Source organism: Canis aureus, chromosome 19 (assembly GCF_053574225.1).
Source record: "Canis aureus isolate CA01 chromosome 19, VMU_Caureus_v.1.0, whole genome shotgun sequence".
In the NCBI taxonomy this organism is placed as follows: domain Eukaryota; kingdom Metazoa; phylum Chordata; class Mammalia; order Carnivora; family Canidae; genus Canis; species Canis aureus.
Window position 1 is genome coordinate 56,712,039 of NC_135629.1, and position 20,316 is coordinate 56,732,354.

A 20,316-nucleotide genomic window follows, 5' to 3' on the forward strand; every position below is an offset into this window, starting at 1 on the left:
CCCGGGCGTCGGGGGCACAGCCCGCGCCCCCCCGCGCCCGCCCCTGCGCAGAGGCTGGGGGCCTGTTTATCTGGAGGCCCCCACCCCCCCTCCACCCCGGGGGGCCCGCTCCCCCCGCGCCCCGGGGAGCTCTGGGGCCAGATAAGCTGGCAAGCTGGCACGGCGCCGCGCAGCGGGGCGGAGAGGTCAGAGGAGGGGGGGCGCGCCGGGGGCGGGCTGGACCCCCCCCCAACTTGACAAAACCTAATAACAGCCCGGTCTCCCCGGCGCGGCGGGCGAAGCCCCACGGGAGGGCAGAGACGTGGCAAGAGGGGACCTGCCGAGCCTGTTCTGGCCTCCGAGGCCGGGTGGGGGGGGCGGGCTGGGCGTGGGGGGGGGGCCGGCGGCTGCGGCACCTTTAAGACAAGGGAGGACCCCTCTTGCCCTCGGAGAAACCAGGAAGGGAGTCGCGAGCATCATACGGGGCTTTGGCTGTACTGTACAGTTACTGTAGGGCAGTGACGCCGCCGCCGCCGCCGGAGCGAGGGAGCGACGAGGGGAGAGCGCGAGAGGCGGAGAGCCGGAGACGCGGACCCCGGAGGCGAGCGGCCGAGGAGCCCAGTCCCAACTCCGGGCCCCGGCCCCTCGCGCCCCGGCCCGGCCCGGCCCCGGCCCGGCCGCGCGAGGTAAGTCAGCGCCCGGCGCGGCCCCCCGCGCGGGGTGCAGGGCGGGGACGGGCCGGGGGCGCTGCGCCCACCTCTGCCCTCTCGGGGAGGGGGGATACGGGGAGCCGCCGACGTTCCGCAAGTTTCTGAGGAGGGGGTGGCTGGCAGCTGCCCGGAGGCTGGAGGTGCCCTGGATCCCGGGCGCGGGGAGGGGGCGCCGCCCGGGGAGGGGGGGTTGGGGGCGAAGTGCATGGGCTTGTGCCCCGGCCTCCCCCCCCCCCACTCGAGTGCACGGCTTTTCGGGGATCCCAGGCGCGCGGGGAGCGGGGGAGGGGAAGCGGGGCCGCATTGAGGGTGGGGGAAACCGGCGTGGGGAGATAGGGGGGCGCGTCGCGTGCTAAGTTTGCAGCGAGGCGCTGGGGGTGCTCTCGCCCCCCGGGGGCCTATTCGGTGCTGCGTGCATACGTTGGAGTTGGCCAGGATTGAGCTCCATGGGGGATGGGGGGGAGGGGGCTGAAAAAACAGGGAGGGGGGCTTTGCAAAGGAGGGGGAAGGGGTGGAGTGTCCCGGTGGGCGGGCGCGGCCGCGGGGGCTTCTGGACGTCGTAGTCCCCCCGCCGCTTGCGGCCGGCAGGTGGCAGGCGGCTCGGACTACAAGTCCCAGGGTGCCTCGCGCCGGCGGCCCGCCGCGGTCCGCGGGTAGGGGCGGTGCGGAGGAGGGGCGGTGAGCGGCGGGCCCGCGGGCCAATGGGCGCGGAGCGATCGCGCGGCGCGGCGCGGGGGCGGGCCGAGCCGGCCCGGGGGCGGGGCCTGAAGCCCGGCTCCCCTCGCCGGGGGCCGGTGGCGGTCCCCGGCTTCCGGCTGCGCGGCCCGCGGGCCGGCCCCCTCCCCGCCCCGGGGCCCCTCCCCGCCTGGTTGTGTAACCGTCCCCAGCCCCCCTCCCCTCGGCCCCCCGCCCCGGGGGGGGGTCACCCACCCGGCGCTCCCCGGGGAGGGCGGCGGCCCGAGCGGCCGCGCGGCGCAAGCGAGCCCGGGGATGCGCGGCCTAGTGCAGGCCGGGCCCGGGCGTGGGGGAGGCGGGCGGGCGGACCCAGATCCGGGGTAATTTGCATCGCCCTCCCCCCAGCCCGGGTGGGGATTGGCCGCCGGCGGCGGGGGGTGGCGCGGGGCCAGGCTCACTGCCGCCTCCCGGCCCCTCGGAGGGAGCCAGCCCAGCCGCAGCCGCCGCCACCGCCGCCGCCGGGGCCGGGCCCCCTCGCCGCTGCCCCGGGAAGGAGGTAGGAGCCCCCCGCGCGGGCGGCGCGGCGGGGGCCCGCGGGCCGGGCGGGGGCCGCGCGCCGCGGCCGGGGCGGGGGAGGGGGCCGCTTCCTGCCCCCGCCCGGGCCTGACTCAGCCCTGGGTGGGGGGACCGGCCTGGCCCCTTGCCCCGCCCGCGCGGCCAGGCGGCTCCGGCCCCCGGGGAGGGGGCGGGGAGCACCCCAGTCCTCCCGCCCGCGCCCCCAAAGCGCGTGACCCCGTCTCCTGCGGCCCGGACCCCCCTCCTTCCCCTTGACGCCACCACCACGTGCGAACCCTGAGCCCCGGCAGAGGAGGGGGTGAGCTGGTGGGATCCGGCCCCCCCCCCCCCGCTCTTCCTCCCTCCCTGGCTTGGGAACCAGCCCCCTCCCCCTGCCGCAGGCCTGGGAACCCGGCAGGGGCCTGAGCCGGGCGCCGGGGCCGGTGCACCCCCAGGCGCAGGCCTTTGCGGGTTCTGGGAGGCTCTGCCCGCGCTGGCTGGCTGCGGGGGAGCTCGGCGGACCGCAGCGAGAGACTGCTGTCCAACCAGGCTGGGGCACCCAGTGGGCGCCCACTAAATGTTTGGGGAATGCAGCCAGCGGTGGAGTGAGCGGCAGGGGGAGGCAGACAACTCCTCTGTCTCCCCCTAGCCGGGCGGCGGAAGTGAGAGGGCTGCTGGTGCCCCTTCCCCGGGCGTGCCCACCTGGTTCACCCATGGGTGGCAGGCTTGGTTTACTCTCCCCCCGCTCCCTGCCAGCTGCCTCCGGGAGCAGGGCCGGCTGGAGAGGGCATCCGGGATTCCATGTCAGCCCCCCCCCCAAAACACGGCCAGGGCGTAACCCTGAGTGTGCCGCTCCCACACTGGGGGGGCCTCCGCAGGACCAGCCGATCACTTCCTATTGGCAGAGCTGGTCTTGGGAGAGGGCCGGGGCGCCCAGGCCGGGCCCTGCTGCGGCCCGATGGAGGGCTGCAGGCCGCGGGTTATCTTCCCCTCTGGGGGCCACCCCCCCGCCCCCGGCGAGGCCCCTGGAGCACACCGGGCCTGGCACTTGTCGGCTGGGCTCGGGGCTCTGTTTACCGCCAGCCATCGCTGTGGAGACGGGAGCCTAGGGGAAGGGGGGGCAGGAGCCGGTGACTGGAGGAGCGAAGCCCTGGGATCCGCATGCCTAATGAAGGAAAGAGGAGCCAACGGGGACACTGAAATTTTAATTCGTGGGTCACTTTGGGGGGGTATTTATTATTCAGTTCTGATTGGCTGCGTGGTGACCAGTCAGCACCCTGGCCCGGGCCGGGAGCCACGAAACTCTCAGCACAGGCAGGCCTTAGGAGAAGCAGCACTAGGGTGGCCGCAGGAAGCCCAAGCACCCTCTTCTCCGCGGGGGATACTGAGGCCTGGCATTGCTCAGCCTCCGTCCGGCGGGGCAGGGTCCCGGGGCAGTAGCAAGGGCCTGTGTTTGCTTTTTTTTCCCCTTGCTTTCTCTTCCTTGGGGCCCCCTGACCCGCGGCTGGTCCAGGCCAGTGGCAGCCCCCGATGCCCCCTTTGCCCTGCGAGGGAGCCCAGCGGGGGGCTTGCGGCAACCCTCCGAGCGGGTGCCCAGCACATGCCGGCGCTGGGCGGGGGAGACCAAGGCCTGGGGGGACGCAGAGAGCAGCCCAAGGTCACCTAGCTGGAGCTGGGTCTGACCATCGTGGTCCTGCCTCTCGGCTCAGGATGAGGCCCGGGTGTCCTTCCTCTCTGCTGAGGGACGGCCACCCACCGTCTTCCAGAGAGCCTGGGGGTTGAGAGCGGGCACCTGTAGGCCAAGGGGAGCTTTCCTGGGGCTCCTGAAACCCTTTGCCCAAAGAGGCCAGGGAGGCTCAGAGAGGGCCAGCAAGGTGCCCAAGGTCACACAGCACCGGCCGCGTGCGCTCGCCTCCCAGCCTTCTGTGGCAGGCACTTTTATGGCTTGCCAGTGCCTTTCCCACCCCCCTCCGCGCCACAGTCCCGCACCTTGGCCCCTGGAGACGGGCAGGGCTCTGGGTTTTATGACCCATTTTACCCAAGATGACCGAGGTCACCTCGCAAAAGCCACGTCTCAGGGCCAGCCCCTGTGCAGCAGAGCTGGCCCGACGTCTGCCGGGGTTCCGACTGACGGCCCCCTGGCTATTGCATGACTTCGGACAAGCCCCTGGGCCTTTGGGGGTCTGGGTGTCCCCCTAGGTAAATTGGGGCTTATAGGGTCCCCGGTGGGTGGTGCCTGCAGATCCACCTGTGTTCTCGTTCCTTCCCCCTGCTCTTGGACGGAGCACCTGGGTCAGCTCGGGGCACAACCAGGATTCTGCGGGAGTATGTGGCCGGTCGAGCCACTTGAGACACGCAGCACCCCCCACCTGTCACCTGGCGCTCCAGGCACCTGAAGGAGCATAAACCGCCCTGCAACAGCCCTGGGCGGTGGGGCCAGAGGAACAGGCTTGGGTGGGGGCCAGTGTGGTCCAGTCGCGGCCCGGCCCTCACCTCCACCTGGGGTTTACCTGGGGAGGTCACTACCCCTCTGTCAACCTGTCTTGCTGCCAGCCCGAATCTGTGGTCCTGAGGGTTTAGCCCGGGGTTCCCCAGGAGCCTGTGCAGGGTCCCTGGCGTGCGGGGTCAGGGCCCGGGCGAGCCCCTCCTGCATCCCTCTCCTGGTGACCAGGGGTCAGCCGACTCCAGTCCTGCCCCAGGCTCCCTGTGTGACCTCAGGCAAACCTCTCCCTTCCCTGGGCTATCACAAGGCAGCTCTGAGGGGGCGTGGGAATAAGCTGTCCTCGGCCCCAAGGCCCCCCCGGGGTAGGGGGTTTAGTGCCTTGCTGGTGCCTGGGGGCAGCGTGGAGGAGGGGGCACGGAGCCACAGTACAGAGCCAGGGGGCTTGTGTTCCCGGTCAGCTCTGCGGTGTGACCCTGGGCCAGTCACTTCCCCGCTCTGAGCTTCACTTTCCTGACCCATAAGGTGGGGCAATGACAGACCCCGTGAGGCTTGATGTGGAGATGGTCATGATCAGCCCCTGGACCCCGACCCCGACCCCCAGCCTGTTGAGGAGCAGCCCTTGCCCTCGGGCCCCAAGGCCTGAGTCGGGAGCACCAAAGCGGGAAAGATGCCCTGCGGAGAATCCGGCGCTTGTGAGGAGCGTGGCCAAAGGACCAGCCCCTCCATCTGTCCCCCCAGCAGGCTGTGAACGGCCACTCAGTGGAAGTGTCCCCACCCACGCCTTTCTGGTTTAACTGGAAAACAAGGTCCCGTCCCACCTCCCGTCAGGATGTGTTTGATGGCGGGTTTGCGGGCACAGGACACGAGCTTCCCGTGTCTGGGGCTCCCAGGCTGAGCCCTCCACCTGCCCGGGCTGGGGGCGGGGCGGGGGCGGAGCGGTGCAGGTACCTCCCGGTAACAAGCAGGCCTGGGGGAGGGAGGGAGAGCTCTGGAGGTAGAGGGGAGTACAGCTTCTGGAGGCCACGCAGGCCTCTCCTGGGCATTTCGTACCAGCAGGTGCAGCCCGAGCAAGGGTGGGATAGGCAGTGACGGGATTCTGGGATTCTGCGAAGCCTGGCTTTGCTTACTCCGGGTGATGGGAAGCTCATTCCTTCTAACTCACCACGAATGGCTTCGGTCTTCCCGGGGCTTCCTCTTGGAACCCGGTACTGGGGTCAGGGCTGTCACTTCCTGAGCCGTGCCGGCTTGAGCGTGGGAATAGGGCGAGCGTCAGCCCCACCCGTGAGTGGGGGGTCAGGTGGGGTCCCCTTGACCTCCTCGGCGCCCCTCCCCCCGCACACACTTCCCACTGGGCCCGCAGCCTTCCTGCCTCTGGCCCTTTAAGGGCTGGGCAGGAAGCCCCTCCCCATTTAGGGCAATAAATGGACACAGAAAATGGCCGAGGGCCCGTGTGCTGGTGCCGGCCTGCAGGGAGGCCCAGGAGGACAGGCGGGCGGCAGCCGGGCCACGCCGGGCCGCTGGTGCCCCCCACTCCCTAATCGGGACACTGCATTCCTGTCCCATTAAACCCCAGCCCGGGGACCGGGCCAGGCAGGGATTGGCACCAGGTCAGGGCGGGGTTACCCGTTGGGACCAACCTTGCAACACAGGCCGCTGGCCTGGGAGGGGGTGGGGGCGGCTGGGCGTGGGCCTGGCAGCCGCACCTGGGCACCAGCCTTGCTGGGCGACCTTGGGCCGGCCACCCGCCCTCTCTGGGCCCGGTTTTCCCCACCAGGTGACGGCTCCTCTGCCCTGGCTTCCACCTGCCCCCCACGCCCCCTCTCCCTTGACACACAGTAGGTGGGGACGGGCCGACTCCTGCACTAAGGCTCAGAGGTCAAGGTCAAGGCCGCCCATCCACGAGGGGAGGGTCACTAAACAGCCTCACTGGGCCTCTGGGGCCCGGGCCCGGCACACAGTAGGTCCTCAGGCAGCGCCCAGTGGGCGAGAGCGGGCCCCGGAGCCACTGTCCTGCCCCCCGAGGCCAGTGAGGCACCGAGCCATGCCTCCCGCCCCGGGTCCAGCGCGTGGCAGCGGGAGAGCGGGGACTCGGGCCCCGGCTGCTGTGCGTGGCACACAGTAGGTGCTAGAGGTCCCTCTGGTTTCCCGGCATCCTCTCCGTGGGTGGGGGACGGAGGGCGCTAACGCCGCATCAGCTGCCCCCCAGCACTCCCCCGGGAAGGCCTCGGGTGCCAGTTACCTGCCCACCTGGTGCTGGCGGCCCCCTCTCCTTCCCGAGGAGGGCGGGGAGGGGGAGGAGGCCGCCCCAGCCTCACCTTGCGCCTGACCTTGGGAAGCCCGGTGGAGGCAGCCTCCTTCCCTGTCCCTCTCCCGGGCGCCCACCTCCAGGCCTCGGCAGGGTGGCCATTCCCCGGGCTCAGGACGCCCCTCCCACAGGCCCGGGGTCCCTCCCAGGTGACACCTGCTACTCCTGGGACCCGGGGAAGGTGCTCCCGACCTCCCCCCGAGGCCCCGGCGCTTGAGCGGCAGCAGCTCAGGCCCGAGGGTCAGCCCCAGCCCGGCCGCCCGTCTGCTGTGTGACCTTGCCCGGGTGTCCTCACTGCTCTGAGCCTCTCCTCGTCTGCGGAGCCCAGGGCTTAGGGCTTCCAGCAGGAGGGATGAAGTAAAGGTGCCCAGTTAGTTCCTGAACCGTCCAGGGCACAGGGGAGGCCCCCAGGAGGGTGGAAACCGACTGGCCTGGGTAACTGCCGCCTGGGAAAAAGTGCAGCAAACGACCCTGGGGTAGATGGGAGGTGGGACCGGAGCCCGCCAGCCAGGTGGGCGGGGCCGGGTGTGGGCGCTCCAGCGCCTTGCTCTGTGGTCTTCGGTTCATCCGGTTTGCTGCGCCCCTACTGTGCGCCCGCAGCAGTGGGGGGGCGGGGACACAGAGGGAAGGGGTGCCCCACCTCTAGCCCGGGAGGAGCCTGCTGAGGCCTGCCCCTCGGCCGCCGAGTCAGCACCCAGCACCCCGGAAATCCCACGGAGGCGAGCGCGGGGGCGGAGCTCTGATGAAAGACGGCCCGGTGGGTGTGGGCCCGAGCCCTGGGGACCCTGGCCGCCCTGGGTGGGGACCCGGCCGGCGTGGGGGTGGGGCTTTCTGGAAGAGAGACGTTTGACTGGATCGTCGTCACCCAGGAAACCGCGTGGTGTGGGGGCACCTACTGGGTGCCGGAGCGCAGGAAGCCACGGGCTCCCCTGGTGCAGAGATGCGGTGGCGCACAGTGGGTGCTCAGCACACGCCCGCGTTTGCCGCGGGGAGCCCGCCTGACCCTCCGAGGGGGCTCAGCTGTCTTCCTCTGGCGTCCGGCTCGGCCTTCTGCCTCCTCGTTGGAGGGAGGGCCCCGGAGGCCGGGTGGGGGCAGCGGCCAGGGCGTGGCGGGCAGGTGGCCTGTGTTCCTGGAGAGAGGGTGTGGGCCAGGTGTCTGCAGAGTTTAGTCTCCAGGGTGAGGGATGAGGGGAGATGGGAGGCCAGATCCTGAGGGTCGGGCTGGCCGGGCCCTGGCTGGGATCCCAGGTGTGTTCTCTTTTGGTGGGGGTCTCGCTGCTGGCCTGGGGGTTTCTTTGGCTGGCATCGGTCTTCCCAGGCCTGGCCCTTTGGGGGACGATCCCTGACTGTTACGTAGGGAAGGAGCAGCTCTGGGACCCGGTGCAGCAGGCTCCGCAGCCGCTGGAGACCCTGACCTGGGCTCTGTCCAGTGCCCCGCGCCCGGTCCGAGGCCCATGCTTGCTGCTCCCCAGCCGGGTGGCTTCCAGCGGCCTAGGGCCTGGGCATCTTCGCACACGAAGTAGGGCTGTGCCAGCCCCTTGCCCGGCGGGCCCAGTGCCCGTGGGAAGACGGGGGTGGAGCAGCCGTGGAGGGGGCTGGTGAATCATCTGAACCATTTCGGGGCCCCTGGAGACATCCCAGGGCCCGAGGGGACGTTGGGCCACCTGGGGGGGCCATCTTGAGGCATCGGTGGCCTGGATCAGAAGGGGGTGAGGAGGGCCGAGGCCAGTCTGATCCGGAGCCCATCTGCCCACTCGCTCCCTGGGGCCTGGGGCCAGACAGCAGATGGTGGCAGGGGGTGGAAGCCGCCAGAGGGGCTCCTCCGAGGCTGAGCCTCATATGGGGTCAGCCCCCCGTCCTCCTGCTCCCAGCAGCCACCTCTGAGCCTCCCCCACCCCCACCACGCGCTGGCGGAACAGAGGGGGGAACCGAGCAGCTGGTGTGGTCAGCGGGAAAGAGGGCGGGCCGCAGAGAGGCGTCCTGGGAAGTGTAGTGCCTGCCTGAGCGGCCACACAAAGGCGTCTGTGTCAACCCAGGGCCTGGACCCTGTTCCCAGGGCGGCCCAGGGTTGGGACGGTCCTGCCCTGGCCTTGGGTCCGGCCGGACCAACCCCGGGGTCCCGTGCCAGGCTGGCCCACTCCCGGCGGCGACGGGGATCTGGGTCCCAGCTGCGTCGGGCGGCTCCGCTTGGGAGGCTCAGGCTCCTGAGGTCCCTGGGGGGCCAAGGAAGGCACATTTTCGCGCCTCTCCCGGGACAGGTCCAGGGGCACTGTCCCCGAGAGCTGACCAGTTAGAGGAATGTGGGTTGTGTTGGGTGGCTTGGGGCAGCCGGGGGCTCCCCAGAGAGGGTGGAGGGGTGGGGACAGGAGCCAGAGGGTTGCACAAGCGCCCGAGTGGGTGGATGAGTCACAGCCCAGGGGAAGGCGGAAAAAAGGAATGGGGGAGAGAGGGGCAGGACCGAGTGGGCCCCCCCCCCCACGGCCAGCTCTTCCAAAGGTCTCTGTCCACTTGACAGATGGGGAGACTGAGGCCCTGGGCTGGGCAGCAGTGGCCAGGGTGGCCAAGAGTTGGGGAGGGGCTGGGTGGGCGTGAGGCGGATGGGAAGCCGCGGCCCCCTGCTCCTCCTTTGGGGGTTCAGTCTGGGTGGGCAGGGAAAAGGAGCGCCAGGCACTTCGCTGCTGCTCGCCGCCAGGCCAGACCCACGTCCCGGGGGTCCTGGGGGCTCCACGGGGCAGGAGGGGTGGTGGTGCCGCCGCTGGCTCCCCCTCCAGGGCACGCCCACAGCCTGCTGACCCCGGCCTGGTCTCCGGGTCTCGGCCGCTCCCTTTCCCTCTGCCCCAGAGCCCCTCGAGGACCGGGCCTCGCTGGGAGGCAGGAGCGAGGGGCGGGGAGGCCCAGGGGCGGGGGGGGGGGCGGTTGGCGCTGACCCTCAGGTCCTACACCCTGTTGGGCTGCAGCTGCGGGGCCGCGGGCACCGCTCTCCCTGCTGGTCCTGGTCTCCCGCCTCCACGGCGGAGACGGGGTGCCCGCGGGCTGCTGGGGGCTCGGGCCTGACGGCGCACAGGGGGTGCCTTGCGTCACGGCCTCCGGGAGGGGGTGCGGGCAGAAGCCAGCGCTCAGGTTCCTTAGGAAGCGAGTCGAGCGAGGCCTGGCCCGAGCACCTGCGTGGGCTCCGGTACCGCCTCCGACCGTCCCTTGCACGGCCCGGGTGGAGGGGAGGGTGCCCGGTCCGTGAGAGGCGGGACCGGCTGGGGAGGGCTTCCCTCCTGGCCGCCGCCCGGCCCCGCAGCCTCACGAGCCCCCCCCCCCCACCCCCCGGCGCTGCAGGTCTCGGCGCGGAAGATGGCCGGCGGCGTGGACGGCCCCATCGGGATCCCGTTCCCTGACCACAGCAGCGACATCCTGAGCGGGCTCAACGAGCAGCGGACGCAGGGCCTGCTGTGCGACGTGGTGATCCTGGTGGAGGGCCGCGAGTTCCCCACGCACCGCTCCGTGCTGGCGGCCTGCAGCCAGTACTTCAAGAAGCTGTTCACGTCGGGCGCCGTGGTGGACCAGCAGAACGTGTACGAGATCGACTTCGTCAGCGCCGAGGCGCTCACGGCCCTCATGGACTTCGCCTACACGGCCACGCTCACCGTCAGCACGGCCAACGTGGGCGACATCCTGAGCGCCGCCCGCCTGCTCGAGATCCCCGCCGTGAGCCACGTGTGCGCCGACCTCCTCGACCGGCAGATCCTGGCGGCCGACGCGGGCGCCGACGCCGGGCAGCTGGACCTCGTGGATCAGACCGACCAGCGGAACCTGCTCCGGGCCAAGGAGTACCTCGAGTTCTTCCAGAGCAACCCCATGAACAGCCTGCCCCCCGCCGCCGCCGCCGCCTTCCCCTGGTCCGCCTTCGGCGCGTCCGACGACGACCTGGACGCCACCAAGGAGGCCGTGGCCGCGGCCGTGGCCGCCGTGGCCGCCGGCGACTGCAACGGCTTGGACTTCTACGGGCCGGGACCGCCGGCCGATCGGCCTTCGGCCGGGGACGGGGACGAGGGCGACAGCAACCCGGGTCTGTGGCCGGAGCGGGACGAGGACGCCCCTGCCGGGGGCCTCTTCCCGCCCCCCGTGGCCCCGCCGGCCGCCGCCACGCAGAACGGCCACTACGGCCGGGCCGGGGAGGAGGAGGCGGCCTCGCTGTCCGAGGCGGCCCCCGAGCCAGGCGACTCTCCGGGCTTCCTCTCGGGCGCGGCCGAGGACGGGGACGGGGACGGGCCCGACGCGGACGGGCTGGCGGCCAGCACGCTGCTGCAGCAGATGATGTCGTCGGTGGGCCGGGCGGGGGCGGCGGCGGCGGGGGACAGCGACGAGGAGTCGCGGGCGGACGACAAGGGCGTCGTGGACTACTACCTGAAGTATTTCAGCGGCGCCCACGACGGGGATGTGTACCCGGCCTGGTCGCAGAAGGTGGAAAAGAAGATCCGGGCCAAGGCTTTCCAGAAGTGCCCCATCTGCGAGAAGGTCATCCAGGGCGCCGGCAAGCTGCCGCGGCACATCCGGACCCACACCGGGGAGAAGCCGTACGAGTGCAACATCTGCAAGGTCCGCTTCACCAGGTGAGCCGGCGGGGCCGCGGCGGGGCGGCGGGTGTCGGGGGGCGGCCGGGGGCAGCGGGGGGCAGAGGGGGAGCCACGGGCAGGGGGGTGGCCAGGTCGTGGGCTGAGACCGCAGCCACGTGTGCACCCCCCACCCACCCACCCCGCACATGTAGGACCCACGCGGGAAGAATGGTGCGTCCTCCGTTTCACGGCCCTGCCTGCCCAGCCCCCCTGGGGAGCAGCCTTCGGGTGGGGGGACCGTGCAGGCTGCGGGCCCGACCCCGGGAGGCGGGAGGGAAGGGCCCAGCGAGAGTCGCTCGTCTTTTCCCCGGGGGGTTCTTGTCGTGGGGCCTGGAGTGGGTGTTTGCCTGGGGAGAGGGTGGCTGCCCCGTAGGGCTCAGGGCGCTGTGCTCTCTCCTGGAGGCCGCCGCGGGCCCCGGGGACTCGCTCTACGGGCCGTTTGTGGAGCACCTGCTGGGGGCCGGGGCCCTGTTCTAGGCACCAGGGACCCAGAAGGGGGGAGATGCGCTCGCATCCCCGTGGGGGGCGATGGGGCATGCGGGAGATAAAACCACAGCACTGATAACGAGTCGGCAGGGGCAAAGGGAGCAGAGGACAGGGGCGCGGCGGCAGGGGAATGGCAGAGTGAACGGCCGCTGCAAAGGCCCTGAGGCCAGTAGAGCGCGGAGGGTCGCCGCAGCCCGCGGAGCCACTGGGCAGGAGGAATTGGAGGCCAGGCTGGGGGAATCTGTGATCGGATCTTCAGAGTCCAGGGCTGGCTGGCCGGGCCTCGTGGGCCAGCCCAGTGGGGGTGGGGGGCTGGCGTGCAGGGGCCTGGCCAGGCTGGGTGACTCAGCATCACCCCCTACCCCCACCCGCCCTGGGGTTCCCCCAGCCACGCCCACCCAAGCTGAAGAAAGAGGCCATTGTCCCGGCTTCCCGGCCCTGCCCGGTGGGGACAGGACCTAGGGGCTGACCCCTGGCCCCCTCCCCAGCTGGCCAGGAGGAGAGGCTGTGGCCCAGACCACAGGGCCCAGGAGCCCTAGCAGGGGCGAAGGCTGCCCTGGGGACATAGGCAGTCTGGTCAGTGGCCCAGCTCCCATCTGCAGGTGAGGTTGGGGTGCTGGCGGTCTTGGGGCCACCCTCTTCCTCCACGCAGGAGTCCTCGGGGCTGTGGGTCTGGGAGGGCCAGCCTGGTGGAGGCCCAGCAAGCCAGCGTCTGGAGAGGGGCAGGCTGAGCAGAGGCCCGGACCCCCCCCCAGCACCCCTAACCACAGTCTGGGGTTCCTTCTGACCTGGTGTCCTTATGGTCCCCCTGCTCTGACGCGGGCTGATCCTGTTTACCAGTCAGGGAGACTGAGGCACGGGGAGGGCCACTGGGCTGGGCCTCTTCCCCGTGCACCCACCTGGTTCCACTTTGCCCCCAACTCAGGGGCCCCAGCCCCCACGCCTTCCTCCAGGCCAGGGAGCCCAGGGGCCCCTCTGAGTCACACTAGAGAGTTGAGTAAGCGGGGCCTGTGGCAGCCGGGGCTATAATTACCCGGACAGGGCTTGGGGTGACGAAACAGGCTGCTTCCACCCCCACCCCAGCACCGTGCGGCCCCTGGCCCGCTGTGCAGCTTGGGGCAGGGCACTTGCCCTCTCTGAGCCTCACCTGGGGAGATCTCTGCACGGTGCTGAGTCCCCGCTGTGCCCGCCGGACCTGCCCCCCTGCTGGACGAGCACGTTAGTGCCCTCGGAGGGGTGCAGGGAGGGCGCTCCTGGCAGTCGCATCCCCTCGCTGCCGACTGACCCGCTCAGTCCAGGGAACGATGAGTTCACTGCGGCCTGAGTTCTGTTGACTCACGTGGGAGTAATAAGGCTGGAGGACGAGCAGGGGTGTGGCCGCCGAGGGCGGCCTTGGCCCTCAGAGCAGTAGGGGCCACAAAAGGGTTAGAGCAAGTAAGGACAGCAGCTCTGTGAGTGATGCCGGAGGGAGGGACCCGGGGCTAGAAGAGCCTGGGGAGACCAAACCTTTGCCTGAGGGGCGGGAAAGGCTTCCTGGAGGAGGAGGGCATTTGAGATGGGGCTTTGAAGGATGAATAGGAGTTTGCCAGGCCTGGCACTGACCAGGCTGGTGTGTGTGGGAAGCGAGCGGCCCGGGGTGCTCAGACGTGGGACGCAAGAAGCTGCAGCGAGGAATGAGTCAGACGCTGCCGGGGCTCCAGTGACCGGGTCTCTGCCCTGCCCCGTGGGTCCAGGCAGGAGTCCTCTCCCCGTGACTACAGACCCAACACGGTGCCACAAAGCACCCCGCGGGGCACTTGTTGATTTTGCACTTTCTGATAGCCACGTTTTTAAAAAAGTACAAGGAACACGTGAAAATAACGTGAATCACGTGAGTTATAGCCTTTGTGTTAACGGTTAACGCGTAACTAGTGCGTGTATTTCCCGTCACGCTAAGTGAATGGGGGTTCTGGGGTCTGGGTGCCTCCTGCACTCCTGGCGCCTCAGGTGGGGCGCGCCACGTGTCAGGGCCCGGGGGCCACGTGTGAGCACGCGCTGCCGGATGGGACAGAGCAGCACCTGTGCCGTGGTCGCCTGAGGCCCATAGGCAGAGCTGGGGTGACAGAGCCAGGACCTGCTGTTCCCTGTGGGGCAGGATGGGCGGGGAGGGGGTCCCGGGGTCACCCAGACCCTGCTGTCTTGGGGCTCATGGTCCAGTCCGGAGGACAGATGAGGAACTAGGAACTCGGTTCGCCAAGGAGCATCAGGCGGTGGTGGCAGGAGGGCCATGGGGCGGGGGTGGCTGTCGCGGGTGGGAGGGCTCTCTGAGGAAGTGACAGTTGAGCTGGGATTCAGATGTGAGGATCTGGGAAGAAAGTGCTCTGGGCGGCGGCGGGAACAGCCTGTGCAAAGGCCCTGAGGTAGGCGTGTGCTTAGCGAGCTGCGGGGACAGCCAGGAAGCCGGTGCAGCCAGAGCAGAGAGGGGCACAGGTGCTGTGGCCTTGGCAGGGACGGGGGCCAGGGGGTGGAGGCCGGCCCCTCGGTGTTAGGAACCAGGGCTGCTGGTGCCCCCGCGTTACCACACAGCCCGGCACCCCAACTCGTGCCCGGTCATATTTCGCGGCGCCTGGAGCGGGTCCGGGGATGCTCCTCGCAGACGCTCTGTGACCTTCCACCTCCGATGGAGGCGCCGTGGGCCCCGCGCCCCCCTGCCCCCCGGTGCCCCAGGGCGGGGTCGCTCCCGGGGCGGCGCCCGCTGACCCTCGCCCCGTCCGCAGGCAGGACAAGCTGAAAGTGCACATGAGGAAGCACACGGGCGAGAAGCCGTACCTGTGCCAGCAGTGCGGGGCGGCCTTCGCGCACAACTACGACCTGAAGAACCACATGCGCGTGCACACCGGCCTGCGCCCCTACCAGTGCGACAGCTGCTGCAAGACCTTCGTCCGCTCCGACCACCTGCACAGACACCTCAAGAAGGACGGCTGCAACGGCGTCCCCTCGCGCCGCGGCCGCAAGCCCCGCGTGCGGGGCGGGGGGCTCGGGGGGCCCGACCCGTCCCCCTCCCCGGGCGCCGCCGCCCCGCCCGGCGCCCCGGCCCCGCCCGGCTCCCCCGACGCCCCGCGCAACGGCCGGGAGAAGCACTTTAAGGACGAGGAGGAGGACGAGGAGGAGGCCCCCGACGGCCTGAGCAGGGTGAATGTAGCGGGCGCCGGCGGAGGGGGGGGCGATGGGGGCGCCGGGGCCCCCGCCGAGGGCAGCTTCGCGGCCGGACTTGCCTGAAAACCAAAAAGAGAAAACAGAAACCCGAGAGAGAGAGAGAGAGAGACAGAGAGAGAGAGAGAGAGAGAGAGAGAGAGAGAATCACCCACCACCCCCCCAAAAACACAAAAAAAGAAAATCTATCTATATACAGATATCTATATCTATATATATATATACAGATATATATATATGAAGCGTCACAGAATCTAGGGTAGTGCTTTTCTCAGAGTTTTCTCCTTCATGATGTTCTCTCCCTCCACGGGGACCCTCGCCCCCGCTCCGGCTCCCCGTCCCCCCCACCCCGTCGATGGCTTTCGGGGCTCGGTTTGGGGTTTTTGTGGGACACAGGGATTCGGACGCCCCCGCCCCCCGGGACAACCCTGGCGCAGCGTCCGGGGTCCCCTCTGAGGCCTGGTCAGGGCCCCGGGCCCCAGGTGGGGGTGAGGGTGGCCGCGGGGGGCGCTGGGGAGCGGGGTGGGCTTTTGTTTTCATCCCCTCGCTGGTTTCTACGAGTCTTTCAGACAGGACCTTAAATGATCTCTGTCCACTGTGAGTGGACGTTAAAATGCACCCCGTCCCCACCCCCACCCTCCTTCCTCAGGGCACTTACTAAGTGGGGGTCCCCCCCCACCGATCTCCCCGACGGCCTCCCCGCCTCCCATTCCTGCCTGTGGTCCTCTGTGTCTCCTGGCCGCTGTGACACAAATCTATTTATTTCCAGGCCTGGAGAGAGGGGAGCTGGGGGGGGGGGTCGCCACGGCGGCTCCAGGGGGCTCCCGCCGCCTCCCTTCACGGCACTTACACCCCGGCGGGCCCCCCACCCCGACCCCACCCCGGACCGCCGCTCAGGGCGCCCCGCCACCCCGGCTGCGCTCCCCGACCCAGGCCGCCCAGACCCCACGAGATGTTTGGAGATTCAAAACTGTTTTGTCTTCACCGCCCGCCCGCCCCGAGCCCTCTCCCGAGTTTTTAAAGCACTTTTTAGATTTTTTTTTCCTCCTTAAAAAAAAAAAAACAAACAAAATTTATATATAGATATATATAGATATATATATATAAAATATACTTTCCTCAGAGGAGCAGGCGACAGTGTGGGGTGGACGAGCCCAGAGCAGAGGGAGCCCAGGGTCTCACGGTGGCAGGGAGGAGGGGAGAGAGTCCAGAAGTTCCAGTGTCACAAAAGCAATAAAAACAAGATTTTACAAAACGAAAGGAAAAAACAAAAAAAAACAAAAAACAAACAAAAAAAAAAAGGAAAAAAAAAAGACAACCAACCACAAATAGAAGTCTTGGCACTTTGTAACAGAACGGGTACTACACTTTATCTTAATTCTTAATTTAAAAACATGTTTACAAGTTGCAACCAACTTCTATGAAAAGTCGAAAAGACAAAAAAAAAAAACAAAAATAAAAGAGAGAGAGCGAGCGAGAGAGAGCGAGCGAGCGAGAGAGCAAACAAATTCCTAAAAGTCAATTTATTTTTGTACAAAATAATAAAAAAAAAAACCCACCACAGATGCAGAATCCACTTCTGTTCCCCGAGGTGAGGCGGGGTCAGGAAGGCACGGGCCGAGGTCCCCGGGCTCCTCTCTCGGGGCTTCGCCGCGGGGGGCTTGCCTTGCAGGCAGGACCGCGGGGTTTTTGTGTTTCTGCCGTGTCCCCCCCCCCACCCCCACCCCGTCCCCTTTTTGGTTCTGATTCGGAGAAGTCTCATCACCCGCCAGCCATACGATGGCCGCCCGTGTCCGCGGGGACCCTCCTTACTGACTCCCCAGCTCAGGGACGGACCGAGAGAGGGCTGGCCTTCCGACCAGCCGGAGCAACCCCCCCACTTTGGGGCTCCCCCTCAGCATGGCTGCCCCCCCCCCGCCGCCGCCGTGGCCGCCAAGGAGCCGCCATCTAGGACATGCCATCCCCGTCGAGGTGGGTGACGGGGCCCCACCTCCAGGGCCTTACATCCCCCAGGCACCCCTCTTTTTATTCAAAGGCACTGACTGTAATCTGGGGGCCGGCACCCGCCTCCCCCCAGCCTCTGGCCCCCCAAAAGGCCCGGTATCGACCGAGCCACAGGCCACGGACGGGGGCCAGGGCTGGGGGGACCGTGTCGCCAGAGGCCAGGGCACCCTCACCCCGACGCCCTCTCGCATATGCAATGCCTAGCGTGGGACCCTGTAAATAGACGCTCTGCCAAGCCGAGACCCTCCCCCATCAAAGCCCAAGGTGAGGGGTGCCCCTGCCCCCCCTCCAGCTGCTGGTCCATCTCCCCGCACCCCTTGGCTCTGTGACAGACCCCGTCTTCTCGTCTTTTCTTTCTTTCTTTTTTTTTTTTTTTAAAGGGAAGCTTTTTAAGAAGGCAACTTTCATCATTGTTTCTACAGGATAGTTTTCGTGCCCCACCCCACCCCCCGGGCCCATCAGCCCCCCAAATGTCTCAGGACCCCCCCTCCTGAGGGGGGTGGCAGGGGAGCCCAGGGCCGGGTGGCCTCGCTCTTTCGGAGAACCATCTGTGGAGGCCAAGCAGGGAGCTCAAGCGCCCAGGCCAGGGACCCCCGCCCCCACCCCGGCCAAGAGGTTCCCTGAGGGCGCAGCCCTCTCCCCCTGCCCTACCCCATACACCCCCCTCGCAATAAAACCAACTGAAAAATCACAGCTGTCGTCCTGGCCAGTGGGGGCGACTGGATTGGGGGATCGAGGCCTCTGGGACTATGGCGGGGGAAGGGCTGAACCCCCCCGCCGAGCACACTTTTAACACAGACTTCCTCGGGAATTGCACTAAACCCCTGCCCCTAGCTCTGAGCTCAGCTTCTGACAGCCCTGCCCACCCACTCCGCCTTAACCCCTCTCCTGCTGCCCGCCAGCCCGTCCTAGGGGCCGCAGCGTCTGCATGGGCCCAGCGCCGGGACCCCAGCCCCCCAACTCTGCGCAATCACATACTGTATATAGACGTGAATCGATTTTATTTTTATTCTTTAAATTAAGGTCGTGATAAAGTGTTGCCAAAGATACTGCTGAATTCTCGCGTTTCAGGAAACAAACAAACAAAAAAAAAATATTTGAGGGGGAACGTGCTGACTGGTCAGAAAGGACACAGCAAAACGTTTTTTTGTTTGGTTGTTTGGGTTTTTTTTTGTGTTTTCTTTTTTTGGGGTGTTTTTTTTTTTTTTTTAAACTGCCTGGTACAAAAAAAAAAAAAAAGAAAAGAAAAACAAAGCGAAATTGTTATTTCCATCATCTTGGTGAAGTTGCGTGGATGTGTGTTGTGCGCGCGTGTGCAAGAGTGAGGTCCCGGCCTGGGGTTCCGGGTGGGGGCTCCGGGGGAGGGGGCACTCCGGGGGCAGCCCCCACCCAGAGCCGTCCACCGGCCTGCGGGACCTGGGAGAGAGAGAGGTGAACACCCTTGCTACTGCTCCCTGCCTAGCCTCCCCCACCCCAACCCTGCCCCCGCCTTTTGAGATTAAGAAAAAAAAAAAAAGGCAAAAAAACAAAAAACAAAAAAAAAAACCTTAAAACCCAGTGAATGTAAAGTGCCGGAGCAGGCCTAGCCTGGCGCGGGTGTGGGCCTGCGCCCAGCCGGGCTCCAGCAGGCCGAACCAAAGTCTGCCCGCCTTGGGTGGCTTGCCCGGGAGACCCCATGTGGCATCTCATCCCGTTTCCGTTTGTATATGGCTGTCCCTTTGCTTCCTTCTGGGGAGGGGGGGCCCCCCAGCCCCTTCCAGGGCCTTCTGGGGAGTCTTTGCCTGAGACCCATCGACCGTGGCGGGAGTGCGGGAGGGGCAGTGTCGGACAAGTGGCACGCCGTGGTCCCACCGAGGCAGGGGCTGGGGCCGGGGTGGGGGTGGGGGGGCGGCCCCCCCCAGGACCAAGGCAGTCCAGGCAGCCAGGATTGTAGGAGGCCAGACAGAGTGAAAGGAAAAGCAGGACAAAAAATTTAAAACCCATAAAAAAAAAAAAAAAAAAAAAAAAGCAAAAATCCTATTTTTTGAGAAAGAAAGATATTTATATTTGCAGTTTTATTTTAAAAAGTTATTTAAGCTGAGGAAGCAGCCTTCCTGGAGGGGCGGCTGGCGCAGGACGGGTCCGGGCCTGGGGGCTCAGGCGCCCCGGGAGCCATAACCTCAGAGTTAAGACTAGCTCGTACTAAATACTTAGATTTACACGGGGGGTGGGCGGGCAGGGCCAGGAGCTGGAGGGGGCCCGGGAGACCCCCGTCCCGGAGCCGGGGCTGCCTGGAGGCCGCGGCCAGGGGTCCTCATACCCAGGTTCCCCCCTGCCCCTCCCAGGCCCAGATACGAGGTGCCTTGGACTTTGGGGGGGCCGGGCCGGTGAAGGGGGGCAGGGGCGGCGCCCGGGGGCACAGAGCACAGAGCAGACATTCCATAGACTGTATCTGAGAGTCTTTATAAAAGTGTGGGAGATTAAAAAAAAAATCAATTGATAAAAATGCACTTTTTGGGGGTGGGGGGGAGAAGCTTTAAAAGTAATAAAAACAAAAACAAAAAGACAAAAGATGAAAAACCAGACAAAAAAATCATTTTTCTTGTACATAAAAAACCACTAAACGCAGCCTGTTACGAACGCTGCTGCCTCATTTGCCTGATTTTGACGTTCCTTGTGTTTTGTTGGGGGGGGAGGCTGGGGGCGGGGACGGAGGGCCTGGGGCCCCTTCACCGAGGGGCACCCCTCATGCACCCACGACCGCGGGCCCCCCCTGCTCAGCCTGACCCTGCCCGCCGGGGGCCTGGGCCCTGGGGAGCGCCAGCACCGGCAGGCCTGGGGCCCCTGCCGAGGAGGTGACCCACATGCCCGGCTTGGGCAGGTGGCACCAGGAAGGGGCCTGGGGGCGGGCAGGGAGAACTGGCCAGACGGGCTTCTCGGTCACCTCCAGCTCCAGGGTTTCCGGAGGCTGGGGGCGGGGCGGCGGGCCGGGAACCCCAAGTCCATCGGAGGCCCCCGGGTGCGGCCCCACGCTGGGCCCCAGGCACAGGATCAAGATCTGAGCCCAGATCTGCGCGCGGCCGGGGCACCGCCACTCCCAGGAGGAGGGGGGGTCCCGGCCGCGGCGCCCACGTCCGGGCTGTGGTTACCAAACACGGCCACTTGCAGGGCCCCGAGTGTGGGGGGGGGGGCGGGACCCGGGGGCCGAGACGGCCATGCCATGGCCTGGAGAGCACTAGTGGGGGCTCAGGGAGGGCCTTGGGGGCGCGGGGGGGCAGGCCACCTGCCCATGGGCCTCCTCACCACCGCGCTGGGAGGAGGGGGTGGTCTTTGAGTGAAATCGTGTTCACACAGGACTCACCCTGAAACCAGGGGTCTCAGCAC

The 20,316-nt window shown here is 67.5% G+C and overlaps 1 protein-coding gene across 2 annotated transcripts; it reads left to right on the forward strand.

Annotated features, from left to right (window-relative positions):
* Window positions 1–60: 60 nt before the first annotated feature.
* ZBTB7A (zinc finger and BTB domain containing 7A) lies at window positions 61–19,572 on the forward strand. 2 transcript variants are annotated; one of them, XM_077860464.1, is made up of 3 exons: window positions 61–665; window positions 9,995–11,268; window positions 14,514–19,572. In XM_077860464.1, the coding sequence occupies exons 2-3, from the start codon at window positions 10,010–10,012 to the stop codon at window positions 15,013–15,015; spliced, it is 1,761 nt and encodes a 586-aa protein (XP_077716590.1). In that variant the 5' UTR covers window positions 61–665; window positions 9,995–10,009; the 3' UTR covers window positions 15,016–19,572. The 2 variants fall into 2 exon arrangements, with proteins under 2 accessions (XP_077716590.1, XP_077716589.1); XM_077860463.1 differs by lacking the exon at window positions 61–665 and adding an exon at window positions 1,676–1,920.
* The last annotated feature ends 744 nt before the right edge of the window (window positions 19,573–20,316 follow it).